Consider the following 14,352-nt stretch of genomic DNA (forward strand, 5'->3'; position numbering starts at 1 on the left):
GGTGTAATTTTGAGTGGAGATTTAAATTTCGCAAGCTCAAAAAATGTGCCGCTCTTTAATGAATCCCCACCGAACCTTATCTCACTGCAGCCGGTCGCGCGTGTGCCATTCTCACTGCTGCGTGAGATGTTCGGTGGTGAGGCGTTTGTCTCGGAATTTTCTCTACCCACCTTTTGTGGGAACCACCCTCCCCACGCTGTTTGTTGGGTGGTTGAAATAAGGAAGCATAATTATCGCGTATCATTTTCACACCATCCGCGCGCGACCCGAGCACCGCCGTCTTCCTTTTGATGTGAGGGCGCGTTCGAGCTGGAGGAAATATTTGTTGCGCGCACTTTGAAGGGCTTTTTAATACTGAAAAATGGTAGGAAACGGCGCACTATAATTGTTGCCGTGAAGAAGAAACAGCCTAAACGCACGGGCTTCAACGGTGGTCTCCGGACCACCAAGCCTTTGCTTTGCCGCAATTGTATCACGTGCTTTCGTCGTCGCAAATAGCACTTCTTCTGGATGGAAGCATAAGCTCTGGTTGGTTGGAAACATTTACGCTCTTTCGCCCTTCGCGTACCGTTCCTCTTTCTGGCGCTGGGACGGGTGCGCTGAGACATCGTCGATCTGCTCGCAATCATCGGTTGGTAATTGCACTCCGTGGAGGCCCGAAGTGGAGATGAAGCATCGGTACGAAAGAGGAGTTGGAGGGTAAAAAACAAACGAATGTTGGTCAGTGTGTTACGATGTTATGAACCAGCCCGAAGGAAGAGGAGAAGCGAGCGCGAGAGAAGTGCACGTGGAGGGGGGAAAAAATGCAACTTGCAATCTTGCCACTGTTATGCTGGTCGGTGTAACGCATTCCAGTTGAATTATGATCTCATTGTCAGGTGTCAGTGGAACATAATTGCTTCATGGAGAGATGCGAATCGACAGTAAATTGTTGGTGGAATGTGTTTTGAAATTGTCGAAAGAGTTGCTTTTTGATATTTATTTTATCTCGTAATTTAGACTAAAAGGCGTACAAGAAGGGAGGGTCCTGTCTTAAATGACATACCCCGCTTGGGACAAGCTCTAGTAGTTAAGTCATTAATCTTCTTAAATGGTCTACATAGTCCGTCCGATATGCGAATCCTGATAGTTAAAGAGAACAATTATCGGAAAAAAGATTATCCGTTAGGATCACCTTGAGGATCTATAAGCAACTACACTGCTTGTTGTGGACGTCCAGATATTCGACAAAGAGGAAGAGTATCTGATTAGCAACACTATTACCCTGCCGAAAAGATTATCTCGTGATATCACCTTCCAGGGCCATCCAGCTTGCTGGACAGAGAAAACCTGATGGTTTATACTAGCATCGAGAACTGTTGAGATCTGCTCCAAATCTTGTACCAATAATAACATCATTAGATATTCGTCTGTTCAGCTCCAACTATGCAGCGTCCTGGCCTATCCTTAGGCCCGGAGTTATTTATTGAAGTAAAGGACAGTATTTTCTTGATTGAGAAGGTTGAAGGATAAACTTGACTTAAGAGTTCAATTTGTAGACCTGATATTACGTGACGCAGCATTAGTTTTCCAAGGTGCAACCCATGATATAAATTTTCTATCAGACAGTTGACTTGTGTTCGTCCTCTGCAGCTATTCAACCTATCGAAGCAATCCTAGTAATCCTATCCAATGGCTGAATTCTAGCACCATCTTACAGATATTGATTGGAAGGACCTATAATGCACGAGCAAAGGCACATATCTTTATGGTCACACCTATGTTCCTAAGTGACAAAAACCCCTTGGTTCGAAATGCCAACTACTGCCTCTGGTGCTCTTAATTAGCCACTACCCACGATTGGTGCGATAACATGAAAGGGTGTTGTTCTATTAACAATCAACGCAGCCTCCATATAAACCATAAACGATAGTTCATCCAGCGACCCAGCCTCATCTATATGTAGGAACACCCTAAATAGACATCCAATTTGTTATGAATCCTTGTCGATCCTACTGCTGCACCATTACGACGTATCATTTCACCTAGCCCGAGAATGCCCTCGGTGACATGGGCATGGTGAAACGTGTGGTAGTCAGGAGGGCGCCTCTGCAAGTTAGCAGTTATGATGGACAGCAAACATCAGCACATCAGTTGCGCATAATTCCCTTGAAGCTGTGTGACTCGTGCCGTTCGCACCAAAGGGTAATGTTAATGGAAGTCTGGCTACATTGAAGCTCGTCGTATGATCTGCTGGTGCTAAAAAGTCCGATTTAGACCCTCTCAGTGAAGGAGAATGGATGGGTGTCTCTACATACTAGAAAGGTGTTCGGAGTCTTGTCAAGTCTCAAGGATAGATCTATGGAGGTTCTAAGAGGCTCACACATCGATCACGTGTTGCTTTGGAAAACTGAAGATTTTTAAGCTCAATCGACAACAATTTCGTCTGTTTATTCCAATCGAACGATCGATCGCGACACATAATAGGTGCCGTCTTCCGGAAGGGAAAGTCGGAGCTAAATTCCGTACCGGCAATCAACCGTTGATTTACCGTTCCAGGGCTCAACCGGGCTTCTGCATACCCGATCGTTCCACTTCAGCTCATTTTCGTTCCAATTTCTTGTCACTGATGAAGGTAAGATCGGCAAAGATGGAGACATAACCTAACCGCGAAATCGGTCGCTGTGCTGTGTGCCTGGGGGGAGACTCACTAGAATTGACGCACTTTCGGCGCAGAGTTCGTCGATGTGGTGTCGTGCGTGGGAAACGCGTTTGCATCAAGCCTGAAGATAGAATCCAACGCAAACGAGCGTGTGCGCGCACACACAAACGCTCTCCATCGACACCTTTTGCGTAAGTTTACGACGGCGTAAATGACGCCTTGTCTGTGGGGGTCTGGTGGCGCCTCCGTGCTTCGGGTGCCCATGTACCAAATGTGGGGTTGAATGATTTTTTTCCCCACCTCAACACAACCCCTCTTCGTCTGTAGCGGTTGCTGTCGGTTGTACTACGAACGGGGAATGGCACAGGGCACAGTTTGGGAAGCGGATGGAGAGCAGCAGCAAGCAGCAAGATCAGTAACTGGAGTGAGAAAAGAAGCTGGTATGAAAAAAGGGATCCCCACATTTGGAAAAGACATCGGTGCGACATGGGTGAAACAAATGGTGGAACAAGCATATGGTGTGTGGCAGCGCGCAGTATGTCCAGCGCCAGCAGCAGTAGCAACATGACTTTTCACGGGTTTACGCGCTGCGCTTTAAGTCTCTATTTGCCGTGCCCCAGTGCCGCTCTAGGGACGTGCAGCGGATGTGTGTAGATAATTTGCTGTATTTTTAATGTGACACTGACTGTGACACTGTTCCGTGTGCCGTTGTCGGTGCTGTCGACGTCTGTTTTCGGCGTTAGCGATCCATCACTTCGGTCCACTAGTAGTCAGGAGACAGTGTTCAGTAGCGTTTGTACGTTGATGGGCACAACCCAAATCAAGTAAATGAAGCTCACGACGAGAACGAACACTTTAAAATAGGGGATGGATAATGTAGCGTGTTTTAAACTATTATATTAAGAAATGATACTTGTCGAAAACGATAATTAAGAACTAAGAACTTTAAGGAAAACCGTAGGCCAAATTGTTTATGCTCTTTGATGACGTGACCGGGAATTCTGCAAAATTTTCTTCTTTCTTGGTGCCGTGACCAGGATGCTCATTTTGATTATCGGATAACTCTCTGTCTCTCTTATCTTGGTCCAACAACCTCTTCTCTAATAGTTGCTCATGCATGCCATTTCTGGCTATCCTTCTTCCTTAGCACTAAAACCTCGAGAGGTCTCAATTTTACCCGTAGTAAAGTAGTCAGCCCTGTTTACGGGGAGGCAGTCTGGTTGGGATTTGAATCCCGCCCCTGCCGTGTGAAGACCAGCGCCGCTGTCACCTCGGCCATCGGACAGCCCCATTTCTGACTTACTAGACTTAATATGATAAAACGTAATTGGATAGTCAAGCCCTCATTACGGAGGTGCAACGGTCTGGGTTGGATTTGAACTCCGATCCTGTTGTATGAAGACCGGTGCCGTTGTCGCCTCTGTCACCGGTCCGCCCGATCTGATAACCTGTACATCAGACTTAAAAATATTTTGTTTTTCAATTGCTTCAATCAAATGATGAGATTGATTATCATTCGTTCATATACTCTTGATGGATCTTTCTATACATATTTCTGGGAACTGGTGAGTCATTTTCTTGACAGGACCAAGACTATCTGTGTGTGCCTATAATATATCTTATTTCTATGCTGACATAAATAAAACCATTTGCCACCAGCTTCTGCACTGCCATAACTCTGATGGTAGAGTTCCTCACAAAACGTCTTCTCCAATATCCTTGGAGATCCTGTGGTTTATTAAGATTAAGTTTTTAGGAACTTAAATTATTAAACAAAACCTACAAGCGTTGCAAGTAACCAATATTTAGTTTTAAATAAATAACTCGCTCTAAACCCTCAACCTGGACCCCCTCGGAATCTCGGTACGCCTTCCCCCCGGGTTGAGTGATGGTGGTGGTGAGTCATTTTAGTAGCGCAATATTGATTTTTGCCATGCACTTCCGGGTTTCGCCCTGGACGCAGGGAAAAAAAGGATAATCGGACGGTGGTGTTGTTGTGAAATGCCGATGGTTGGTGATGCGATGGCAAAGGGATGAGATCATTCAACCTCGCCCGATATAGACACTCGTAGCTTTTTCGTTCGTAGCACACAGACACAGAGAAAGGATGAACCCACGGAAGCGTGTGTGGCTGTTGGTTGGTTGGTGGTTTCGGCGTCAGCAGCCCGTCAGAGAGTGATGCTTCTATTAGCGCCAGACGGTTGGTCTAGACAGTCCGCAACGGAGTCCCGGGATTCCTTTTTTACCAGTCGGGGTTTGATTAGGTTGTACAGAGAGACTGACGCAGAATCGTTTGGAGGAGAGGGGTTAAATGTTTTATGCAACATTAAAGCAGATAACGTTTCAATTCCGCTCAATAGCTCTTTGCTTTAGTTGCAAGAAATTGTTTTATTCCTCACAGCTTTTTTTTGGAGAGTATCGTGAAGAGTGGATATTTCAAATGGAAACATCAATACAGCTTATGGTCCTTGCTTGCTAAGGAAGCTTTTCTGGTCGTATCTTACATCCACTTACACTTGCACACACACAGACAAACTCTCTTCAGCCAACTTTACACCAAACCACCAAAAACTTCCCCCCTAATAAATATTTCATTCAAAACACTACCACCGATGAGGTGTGGAGGCAGTTTCATTGTGTCGCCCCAAAGCCGGAAGTTCTATTTGCTGCTACGTTTGCCTATAACTTTCATTTTTCGCCGTTGCGGAGCTGTAGGCCTCCTCCCCGGGCATGAGAATGAGGACATAACAATCCACGCATACGCATTCGCGGTACCCTGTTTTAGGTTTAGGTATCGAGAATAGGTTAGGTGAGAGTAGCCTGCCCGCTAAGTAAGCAGGTCGTGACAACCTTGTGGTCGTTCTCAAGCGAGGTCCCATAAATACATCCCCAGTAATGGGAGTAGGACGAGGAAGAAACGGAAAAAAGGGAAATGGAATTTGGTTCTAGCTTTCGATTTCACCCTTGATTGAAGAGAAAAGTGCATTTGATGTAATAATTCACCCCCCAAGCACGAACGTTCCCGTGTCACGAAAGGAGGGAACGAATGGCTGAATGTCTTAGGTCCCGTCCCCCCTTTAAGCGGATGTCTTACTCATGCGACACAGAACCTGCTATGACGGGGATGTGGGAAATTGTGTGCCACTCATCGACAATTCCTAATTCCTTGTTTTTATCCCTCTGCCAGACTGTAGGTGCCAAATGCAAGAGGGATTAGATGGTAACTCCAAGCAAAACTTGCAAACATATATTACATGATTGTTTGGTGTGGCGAATTCGACCAAACCAGTTCACCCTCGTGTGCAAGAAACTATCGAGTTATGGTGTCTCCCTTTGATTTTCGTCGGAAAAATTGGGCATTGGGCAGCGTTGCGGCTATTACTGGCACTCAAAATTCACCAATACACAGGGTTACAGGGTTTTCCAGGTCAAGAAAACAAGAAGCACATAAATCACACGGAATTCTAGCATCACTGTCTATTTTTATTATACAATTTTTGCTATTTTGAGTGAACTCACGTTAAATCCTTCCGCTTAGTTTGCTATATCTATGTTAACTTACTCGCTTTGTTTCGAATTTTTTGTTGCGATTTTTGACACTTTATTTCAATTTTTTTCAATATTTGTCTATGAAGAAACGCAAAAGTCACCGAAATTATTCCCCAATAAACCCTGTAATGCTTATGACTCCTACATCGTTACGAATTGCATGGGGGAAAATATTAGCGCTTTATGCACTATATTTCACCCACAGTACGAGCCGAGGGTGAACTCCATTTTATTGATTTGATTATGTTTATGTGTCTCACACACTCTCGGCGTGCCATACGTCATGCGTCGTCGTCGTCGTCATCGTAGCCCTTTGCGAGGGTCAAGGTGGTCATAAAATGCACCATGAAAAACCAGCAAGGGTGGCCACTTTCGCTGCTTTCCTGTGGAGAGAATTTTCATTACTGGTCATGCATATTAGCCAACTGCAGTAAAGTTAGTTTTTGCAGGGTTCTCCGCATTAATTGTAAATTTGCAACAACAAAAAAATCCCCCCCCAATAGTGTGTGATTCATTACCAATGTTTGTCATGCTCGTGCGAGCACCGTGATTCGGTCAGCCGAAAAAGAATTCAGCTGCAATAAATTTTGAAACGATTTAGCAAACGAACGCTTGGGTGCGTGTGGTAGCATGTTTCCGCATCTGCTTTTTACAATTGCCTTCCTCTTGCAGCGCACGTGTGCTGCACTTGTGCAGCCATTTGTTTGGTCATTAATATTTCCTATAATTAATACAGTAGAGGCGCATTAGCTTTTTCCGTCAAGCGTTTACGCCGGGATTTTTTTTGTAGACTCCAGCTGACCGTGAATCCGTTCGTGTGCGCTGCGCTAAGAATTGCATCTAAGAAAATGAGGCTAATTAAATGATTATCTTATACATCGGGAAAGCACCATTGAGAGTGGTTTCCGTTGAATGGTTTCCGTTTGGAAGGTTCTCGTACTTCTTGATTGCTTCCAAAACTCGTGCTTCTACCTCTGGTCCAAGTGTTATGTACAGAAAGAAGGTAAAGCTAAAGCCACCAAATTATGGTTAAGACTGCGTCAGTTTAATGAATAATAAATAACATTTTCTGGAAGTGGAAAGATCCTTGAAACTTCCGCCGGAAGACAGAGGGGGGTAAAAAAGGGATCAAGTGCCATTTTTATTTTCTTTTACCCCTTTTCCAACCAAACCAATCCCCCTTTTTCCCGTTGCGGGCATACTGATAGTGGAAGGAAAAACCACTTGTCCATTCTGCGGATGGCAATTTGTGGGGACAGGTCATTAGCACCTTCAGCCACGATGATGATGATGATGATGGAATTGCTCATGGGACAAAGAAAAAAAAACCTCCGCGCACTGAGCGAGCTCTAGTTCCGGTCAGTTCCGTTAAGGACACACCCGTCGCACGCTTGTTTAAATATTAGTGTCGCCGATGGTGGTGCAAACGGAAGCACAAAATCCAGCACGGGCACAAGCATATAATGTGATAAAATTTAAACGAAAAAAGGGATGGTTGGTTCTATTTATACTATACAAGAAATCACATCAGTGGATGGAAATACGGGATCCGCTCGGTCCAAAGTGCTAACCATCAAAATGTTCTTTGTTGATTAGAAAATCTGTTACGCGAACGATGAATTAATGGGGATGGACAAGTTGCGCCTTTGGAGCGTTTGTGCCCTGCATAATTGAATTAAAATTTTAATTTAATATTTACAAAAAAATAATAACATTTTTTTTTTACGGGAAACTCTCCACAAAGCAGCGAAATGTGCTTGATTAAAGCAAACGATTTAATGTGAAGGAAAACAGGGTTTTCAACGCCGTGGATGAGATTTTTTTGTTGCTGGTATTCTGCTCTTTGTACTTTGCGTTCCGTGACACCCATTCACTAATTACCGGGTTCGGAATTGTATGGAAAAGCACTCCGGATGAATAAAGATGAAAAAAAGAAACGGGGCAGGAACAAAACAACACATCAACAACAACAAAAAAGCCGGCAAAGACATGAAAACGATCGTGTGCCTCCTCGGGCAATCATACATAACTGCGCATACTAATGGGTATGATGGTTGGCAGACCGGCCGGATTGAAACAATAGAAGTAACACACACACACACACACGCACGCGGATAGTAAAAAAAGATCCCAACATGCATAGCCAGTAGGGCAAAGTTACAACGAAACAGAAACAGAATTTTGCGCTCCAATAATTTGGCTTTTGAAGCATATACTCACTCTCGCGAGCGTCTATGGGGGCATGTGTTTTGTGCTTCTTCTCTTCTGCAGTTCCTGTAGTCGTACACGGTTATGGGTTGCATGTGTGAAGGATACTTGGACAGATGGTTCTAAATGTGCTGATGCTCAATGTCTTAATGTCTCAAAATGGGATTAATTGTAGACAATTGACTAGACAAGACTGGGGACTACTTGTCACTACAACCTCAAGAGAGCTTAACCTGACAGTTCTAGTTTATTTGAGTTGTCCTTAGCCAGATATTCAATCCGGATTTAAATTTTATTTAAGACGTGTCCCTTGGTGTTAATTCGTCGAAAGTCTATGTATGTGGATATGATGACTTCAGCTATAAGTCTACGACGATTAGGCATATCTTAGAAACCATATCTTAGAAGAAGAACGCAACGGCATCTCATTAGCTGTAGCGTGTGTAATATGACCCTCCATATCTCCCAATTGCTACTATTGCCCCTCGATATAACGGGTTGAAGTTGATGCCAATTCTGCAGTGACCCAATTTTATCTGGCGTGATAATGGAACGACCTACTATCAACGGCTAAAGTCTGAATAGATGCCCCCCCACTCACGGACACTCATTTTTCGCTACTGAGTTACCTTAAATGTAGATAAAAGTTAAGCAAAAATATGAGAAATCGTTGTAATAATTATTTATAAAAATTAAAAATAATAAATAAATAAAAACTTACACTAAAAACTCTGAAAAATATACCTTTTTGGGTAACTCAGTTTGAAAAATTAGTGTCCGTGAGTGGGGGGGCATCTTTTCAGATTTTAGCCCTATCAGCTTTTGGGAGAGCTTTAACTCGCTGTCCAGATTTCTCCGATTATTAATGTTTTTTTTTATTTCGTGCTCTTTTCTATTTCAGACTTTTAGCCTCATCATCATCCTCAGTTACACGTCATTCAGCGGAGACGATCAAATGGTACAGCAGTGCAACGGTGGTGAACCACCATTACGGTGGTGGCGGTTGTCCTAATGTCCTTTCGCAGGACTATCGCCGCCGCCATTCGGTTCCTGTCACCGAAGGAGCCGGATGTGAGCCGCTTTCGTCGCAAACGTTACCAACACTGCTTACCACTGATACTGCAACCGGGCAGCGACAGTGCTAGCGATAGCAGCGGTTACCACTATCACCAGACACTGTAACACTGAGTAGAACCTGCAAAGGAGAGGGAGAGAGAAAGAGCGAGCTAGCTGGAGAAGTTTCCGTTTTGCAGTAGAATTAAATTGTTGAAGCGTTAAAATTATTTGTCAAGCTGCGGATTGCGGCACACGCGTCACTGCGCCGTAAAGCGGTGACCTAATGAAACGAAAGTAGCACGCGGAGGCTTAGATAGGATTTAAGAAATCTATCGCTCGAAATAACAAGCACCAGAACGGTCAATTGTTGGTGTTTAAGTTTCGCTTGCGTAGTTCAAATTGATAGTCGTCGCGAAAACAAAATTAGAGGAGCGTATTCCTAGTGCGAGATAGAGATAAGGCGCCAAGGACGATGGCTTCCGATCAGAAGGATGTCCTCGCTGGACTGAATCTAGCCAAACTGTCTGGTAAGCTTTCGTATAGGGCCTCTTCATGATTGCAAAATTGACAACACTATTGTAACGATTTTTCTACATTTAGTTCAATCACCCGCGGCACGCCTCAAAGAGCTGGAAAACCTCATCCTGGATCAGGTCGCAAACAATAACTTCAGCAACAACGGTAGCAATGGTACCGCCACAAACAATTCCGGCAGCAGCCCGCTGTTCGCCAGCCTTCTTAGTGGAGCAGTTGCGGCTGCGGGCCTGTCTGGGGAAAAGTTCCTGTCGGTGGAAACGATGCTCGACTGTTTGCTGGTGCTGTACGACGAATGCTGCAATTCGTCGTTGCGCCGCGAAAAGACGGTGTCGGACTTTATCGAGCTGATGAAGTCGGTGGTGCAGGGCATCAAGCAGCTGCGGTTGTCGCGTGACGATTTCGAGGTGCTGAAGGTGATCGGTCGCGGTGCGTTCGGCGAGGTGTGCGTCGTCCGGATGCATCACACTAGTCAGATCTATGCGATGAAGATACTGAACAAATGGGAAATGTTGAAGGTATGGCAAACGGTCAGAATCGAGCACCGGTTGGTAGGGAGGATTAAATTGGTTATTTTTGTTTTGTTTTTTTCCAGCGCGCCGAAACGGCTTGCTTCCGCGAGGAGCGCGATGTGCTGGTCTTTGGTGATCGGCGGTGGATAACGAATTTACATTACGCTTTTCAGGATGACATTAATTTGGTAGGTACAATGAGTGTTTTAGGAAATTCATACGGGTTTCCTTAGTGATAGCCTCTTAAAGATTTGCAATAGAATACACAAAGTTGTCTTAAATTTTTAAATAACTAGTAGATATGGGGATATTAGGACGACCCTCTTCCAATATCTCATACTCCTATGAGGATATCAATTCAATGTATAATGGTGATTTTTTGTTCTCGTTTAGTATCTCATTATGGATTACTACTGTGGCGGTGATCTGTTAACGTTACTGAGCAAGTTCGAGGATCGTCTACCCGAGGATATGGCCCGGTTCTACATCGCCGAAATGGTCCTAGCAATACACAGCATCCACGAGCTAAAGTACGTGCATCGGGACATTAAGCCGGACAATATAGTGCTGGATGCGAGTGGGCATGTGCGTCTGGCTGATTTCGGTTCCTGCATGCGGCTCGGCCCACAAGGCACGGTACAGTCGAACGTGGCGGTCGGCACACCCGACTACATTTCGCCCGAAATTCTGCGCGCGATGGAGGACGGGCAGGGCAAGTACGGTCCCGAGTGTGACTGGTGGTCGTTGGGCGTGTGCATGTACGAGATGCTGTTCGGCGAAACACCGTTCTACGCGGAGAGTCTAGTCGAAACGTACGGCAAGATAATGAACCACAAAAACTCGTTCGACTTCCCGAACGACGACGAAGAGTACGGTGTGAGCGAGCAGGCGAAGGATTTAATCCGGCGGCTGATCTGCGCACCCGAGTACCGGCTCGGCCAAAACGGTATCGACGATTTCAAGGCCCATCCGTGGTTCGAGGGCATCAACTGGGACACGATACGGAACGAGCAGGCACCGTACATACCGGAGGTTTCTAGTCCAACCGACACGTCCAACTTCGACGTGGACGATACGGATATCAAGCTGTCCGATGCCGTACCGCCCACCACGAACCCTGCCTTCTCCGGTCACCATCTGCCATTTGTGGGCTTCACCTTCACGAAGGACAGCTCCCTGTCGGACGTGGGCCGATTGTCGCGTGCCATCACGACGCATAGCATTAATCAACCGCTGCCACCGCTGAAGCTGGACAAGCACGGTTCGGAGGAGAAGCAACGGCTCAGCCCGGACAGTACGCGCAAGCTGCAGGATGAAATCAACATCCTCACCAAGCGTAACTGCGAGCTGGAAAGCCAGATCAAGAGCTTCGAGCGGGTGGGCGCCATGTCGGTCGGCACGGCAGATTCGGCCGACTCGGTCGACGGTCAGGTGGACGCCAAGATCAAGGAGAACGAAAAACTGATACGCTTGCTGCGGCAGGAAAAAGACGACCTGCAGAAAGAGCACCAAGATTCGCTGGATCGGTTAAAGCAGCAGGACAAAGAGCTGAAGGATGCGCTGGAGCAGCGCAAGCTGGCGATGGCCGAATATACCGAGGTAACGGACAAGCTTTCGGATCTACGCCAACAGAAGCAGAAACTGTCGCGGCAGGTACGCGATAAGGAGGAGGAGCTTGAGGTGACGATGCAGAAGGTGGATACGCTGCGCAGTGAGCTGCGCAAGACGGACAAACTGCGCCGTGAGCAGGACGCCCGCGTACAGGACCTTATTTCGGAGCTAAACCGAGAGCGGCAGCAGCGCGAACGGTCGGAGGAATGCTACCGACAGCTGCAGATGGAAGCACGCAGCCGAAGCTCATCGGAGCTCGGATCTTCCAACTCGCTCGGTATTTCCTCCTCGGATTCCATTCGGTTGGAGATTGATCGGCTGGAGGTGGAGTACAGTGAGAAGATTAACCAACAGCAAACGCGCTACAACATCGAAATATCGGCCTTAAGAGATCAGCTGAACGAAGCGGACAACCATCGGGAGATGCTTCAGCGGGAGTTGCAACAGGCGCGCGAAAAGCTCGACTCGAGCCGGCTTGAATCGCTCACCGATTCGGAAGAAACGATTCTCGAGTTGCGGAAGCGACACGAGCGCGAGAAAAAGATTCTGCTCGACGATAACCGTAAGCTGATCACGGATCTGGAGATGATCAGTGAAGCGAACCGCCGTCTGACAGCCGAACGGCTACAAATGGAAAGCGAATATGAGGACCTAAGGTAAGGGGCGCTCTAGAGCTTGAACGCTTGATCCGCATGATTCACACATTCACATTCTCGTTTCATTCTTCCCCGATGCACAGAAATAGACGCCAAGCATTCAGCCAATGGGAACGTCAGATAGCGGAGATCATTCAGTGGGTATCGGACGAGAAGGATGCGCGCGGTTATCTGCAGGCGCTCGCCACCAAGATGACCGAGGAGCTCGAGTACCTGAAGCACACCGGTCCGCTCAATCACAACGCGAGCGACAACAAGAACTGGCGCAACCGCCGCTCGCAGAAGCTGGACAAGATGGAGCTGCTTAATCTGCAGAGCTCGCTGCAGAACGAAATCCAGGCAAAGGCGGTGATTTCCGAGGAGCTTACGCGTACCCGTACCGATCTCGTGGCCGCTCAAAAGTATGCACAACACCTTTCGCGATGGCGGGCAGGTTACGACTAATCATTCTGTTCTTCCGTCCTTCTGTAGGGATTTGCGAGAGACGCGGCAGATATGTGAATCGATCGGTAGCGAACTGAAGCGCAAGGAGAGCGTGATCAAGGAGCTACAGCAGCGGCTTGAGTCGAACGAAGGATGTGAGTACAGCGTAGTGTTGATTGGGTTTACTTTGAGATTTTTTAATTTTGTTAATAACCTCTATGGGGTAACGCTATACATTTTTGCCAGCTTACATTTGGCCGAACTACGATTGGTGGTTAGGTTAGGTTCGGCAGTTTAGCTGTTCTATTGCGGGTATATGTGGAGCATAGCATTGGCTGTTGTACCTGGGAGCTTTGCCTTTCGCGAAAGCAGAGTATTTTTTGTTGTGCGTCCAGGTGAACCGTTACGAGACACAGAACGTGTACGAACTTATTGCTGAGGGTAGTATAACGCTGTTTTGTTTTTAATGTGCTTCAATATAGGGTGTCGGGAGCATCGGTAGCTGGGTAGAGAACTTATCCTTAATAGTGTAACACACACTCGCGTTTTCCGTAGGCATAGGCTGCAGTCAACGCTTTTTCTTAATATACCTTAACAGTCTGTTTCGTACACGTGTCTCTGGCATTTTATTTCGTTTTTCTCTCGCTATTTTGTGCGATTTTACACGCTGATGGGTTCATTTTTTGCCCATCAGGTGATGAACTTTGGAGCAGGTTCAGGATACTAACCTTTACGCGTATTTATAGTGTGTAACGAATTTAACGCATTCTATTACATAGCCCACCCAGCAGTGCTTGCTTGTTTGTACGTAGCTCATCGTCAGATCAGATTGATCGAATCGGACGAACCAATTCGGTCGCATTGTCAGAGAGCGAATAGGTAAATTCGAGTTCACCTTCTTTATGCACATGCTATATGCTGCAATGCACGAGTTTTTTTTTTATGGCCGTCCCTGGTGGCGTATTAGCTCTCGGAATACATCGGAAATGAAGGATACAGTGGATATATTAGTATCTTAACTTAAATCGTGGCATTTTTGAAGTGTGATAAGCGTTAGTAAAAAACTGAGTTCCTTTTCACATGTAAAACTTTGAATTTATCGTTTGTATAAGACTCTACCGGTGTAGTGGTCATGCCGGAAGCTTACAATTGGACTGTGGCG

At 46.1% G+C, this 14,352-nt stretch overlaps 1 protein-coding gene across 8 annotated transcripts in view; it reads left to right on the forward strand.

Annotated features, from left to right (window-relative positions):
- LOC118503958 (serine/threonine-protein kinase Genghis Khan) overlaps positions 1–14,352 on the forward strand; it is a 54,211-nt gene that overhangs the window by 22,916 nt on the left and 16,943 nt on the right. For all 8 annotated transcript variants that reach the window (XM_036037849.1, XM_036037845.1, XM_036037850.1 and 5 more), the window contains exons 3-8: positions 9,300–9,981; positions 10,055–10,506; positions 10,584–10,688; positions 10,894–12,767; positions 12,851–13,168; positions 13,239–13,345. In XM_036037849.1, the coding sequence (XP_035893742.1) occupies positions 9,927–9,981; positions 10,055–10,506; positions 10,584–10,688; positions 10,894–12,767; positions 12,851–13,168; positions 13,239–13,345 (2,911 nt within the window). In that variant the 5' untranslated portion in view covers positions 9,300–9,926. The remainder of the gene's footprint in view (positions 1–9,299; positions 9,982–10,054; positions 10,507–10,583; positions 10,689–10,893; positions 12,768–12,850; positions 13,169–13,238; positions 13,346–14,352) is intronic.

This window comes from Anopheles stephensi, chromosome 2, assembly GCF_013141755.1.
Source record: "Anopheles stephensi strain Indian chromosome 2, UCI_ANSTEP_V1.0, whole genome shotgun sequence".
Lineage (NCBI taxonomy): Eukaryota > Metazoa > Arthropoda > Insecta > Diptera > Culicidae > Anopheles > Anopheles stephensi.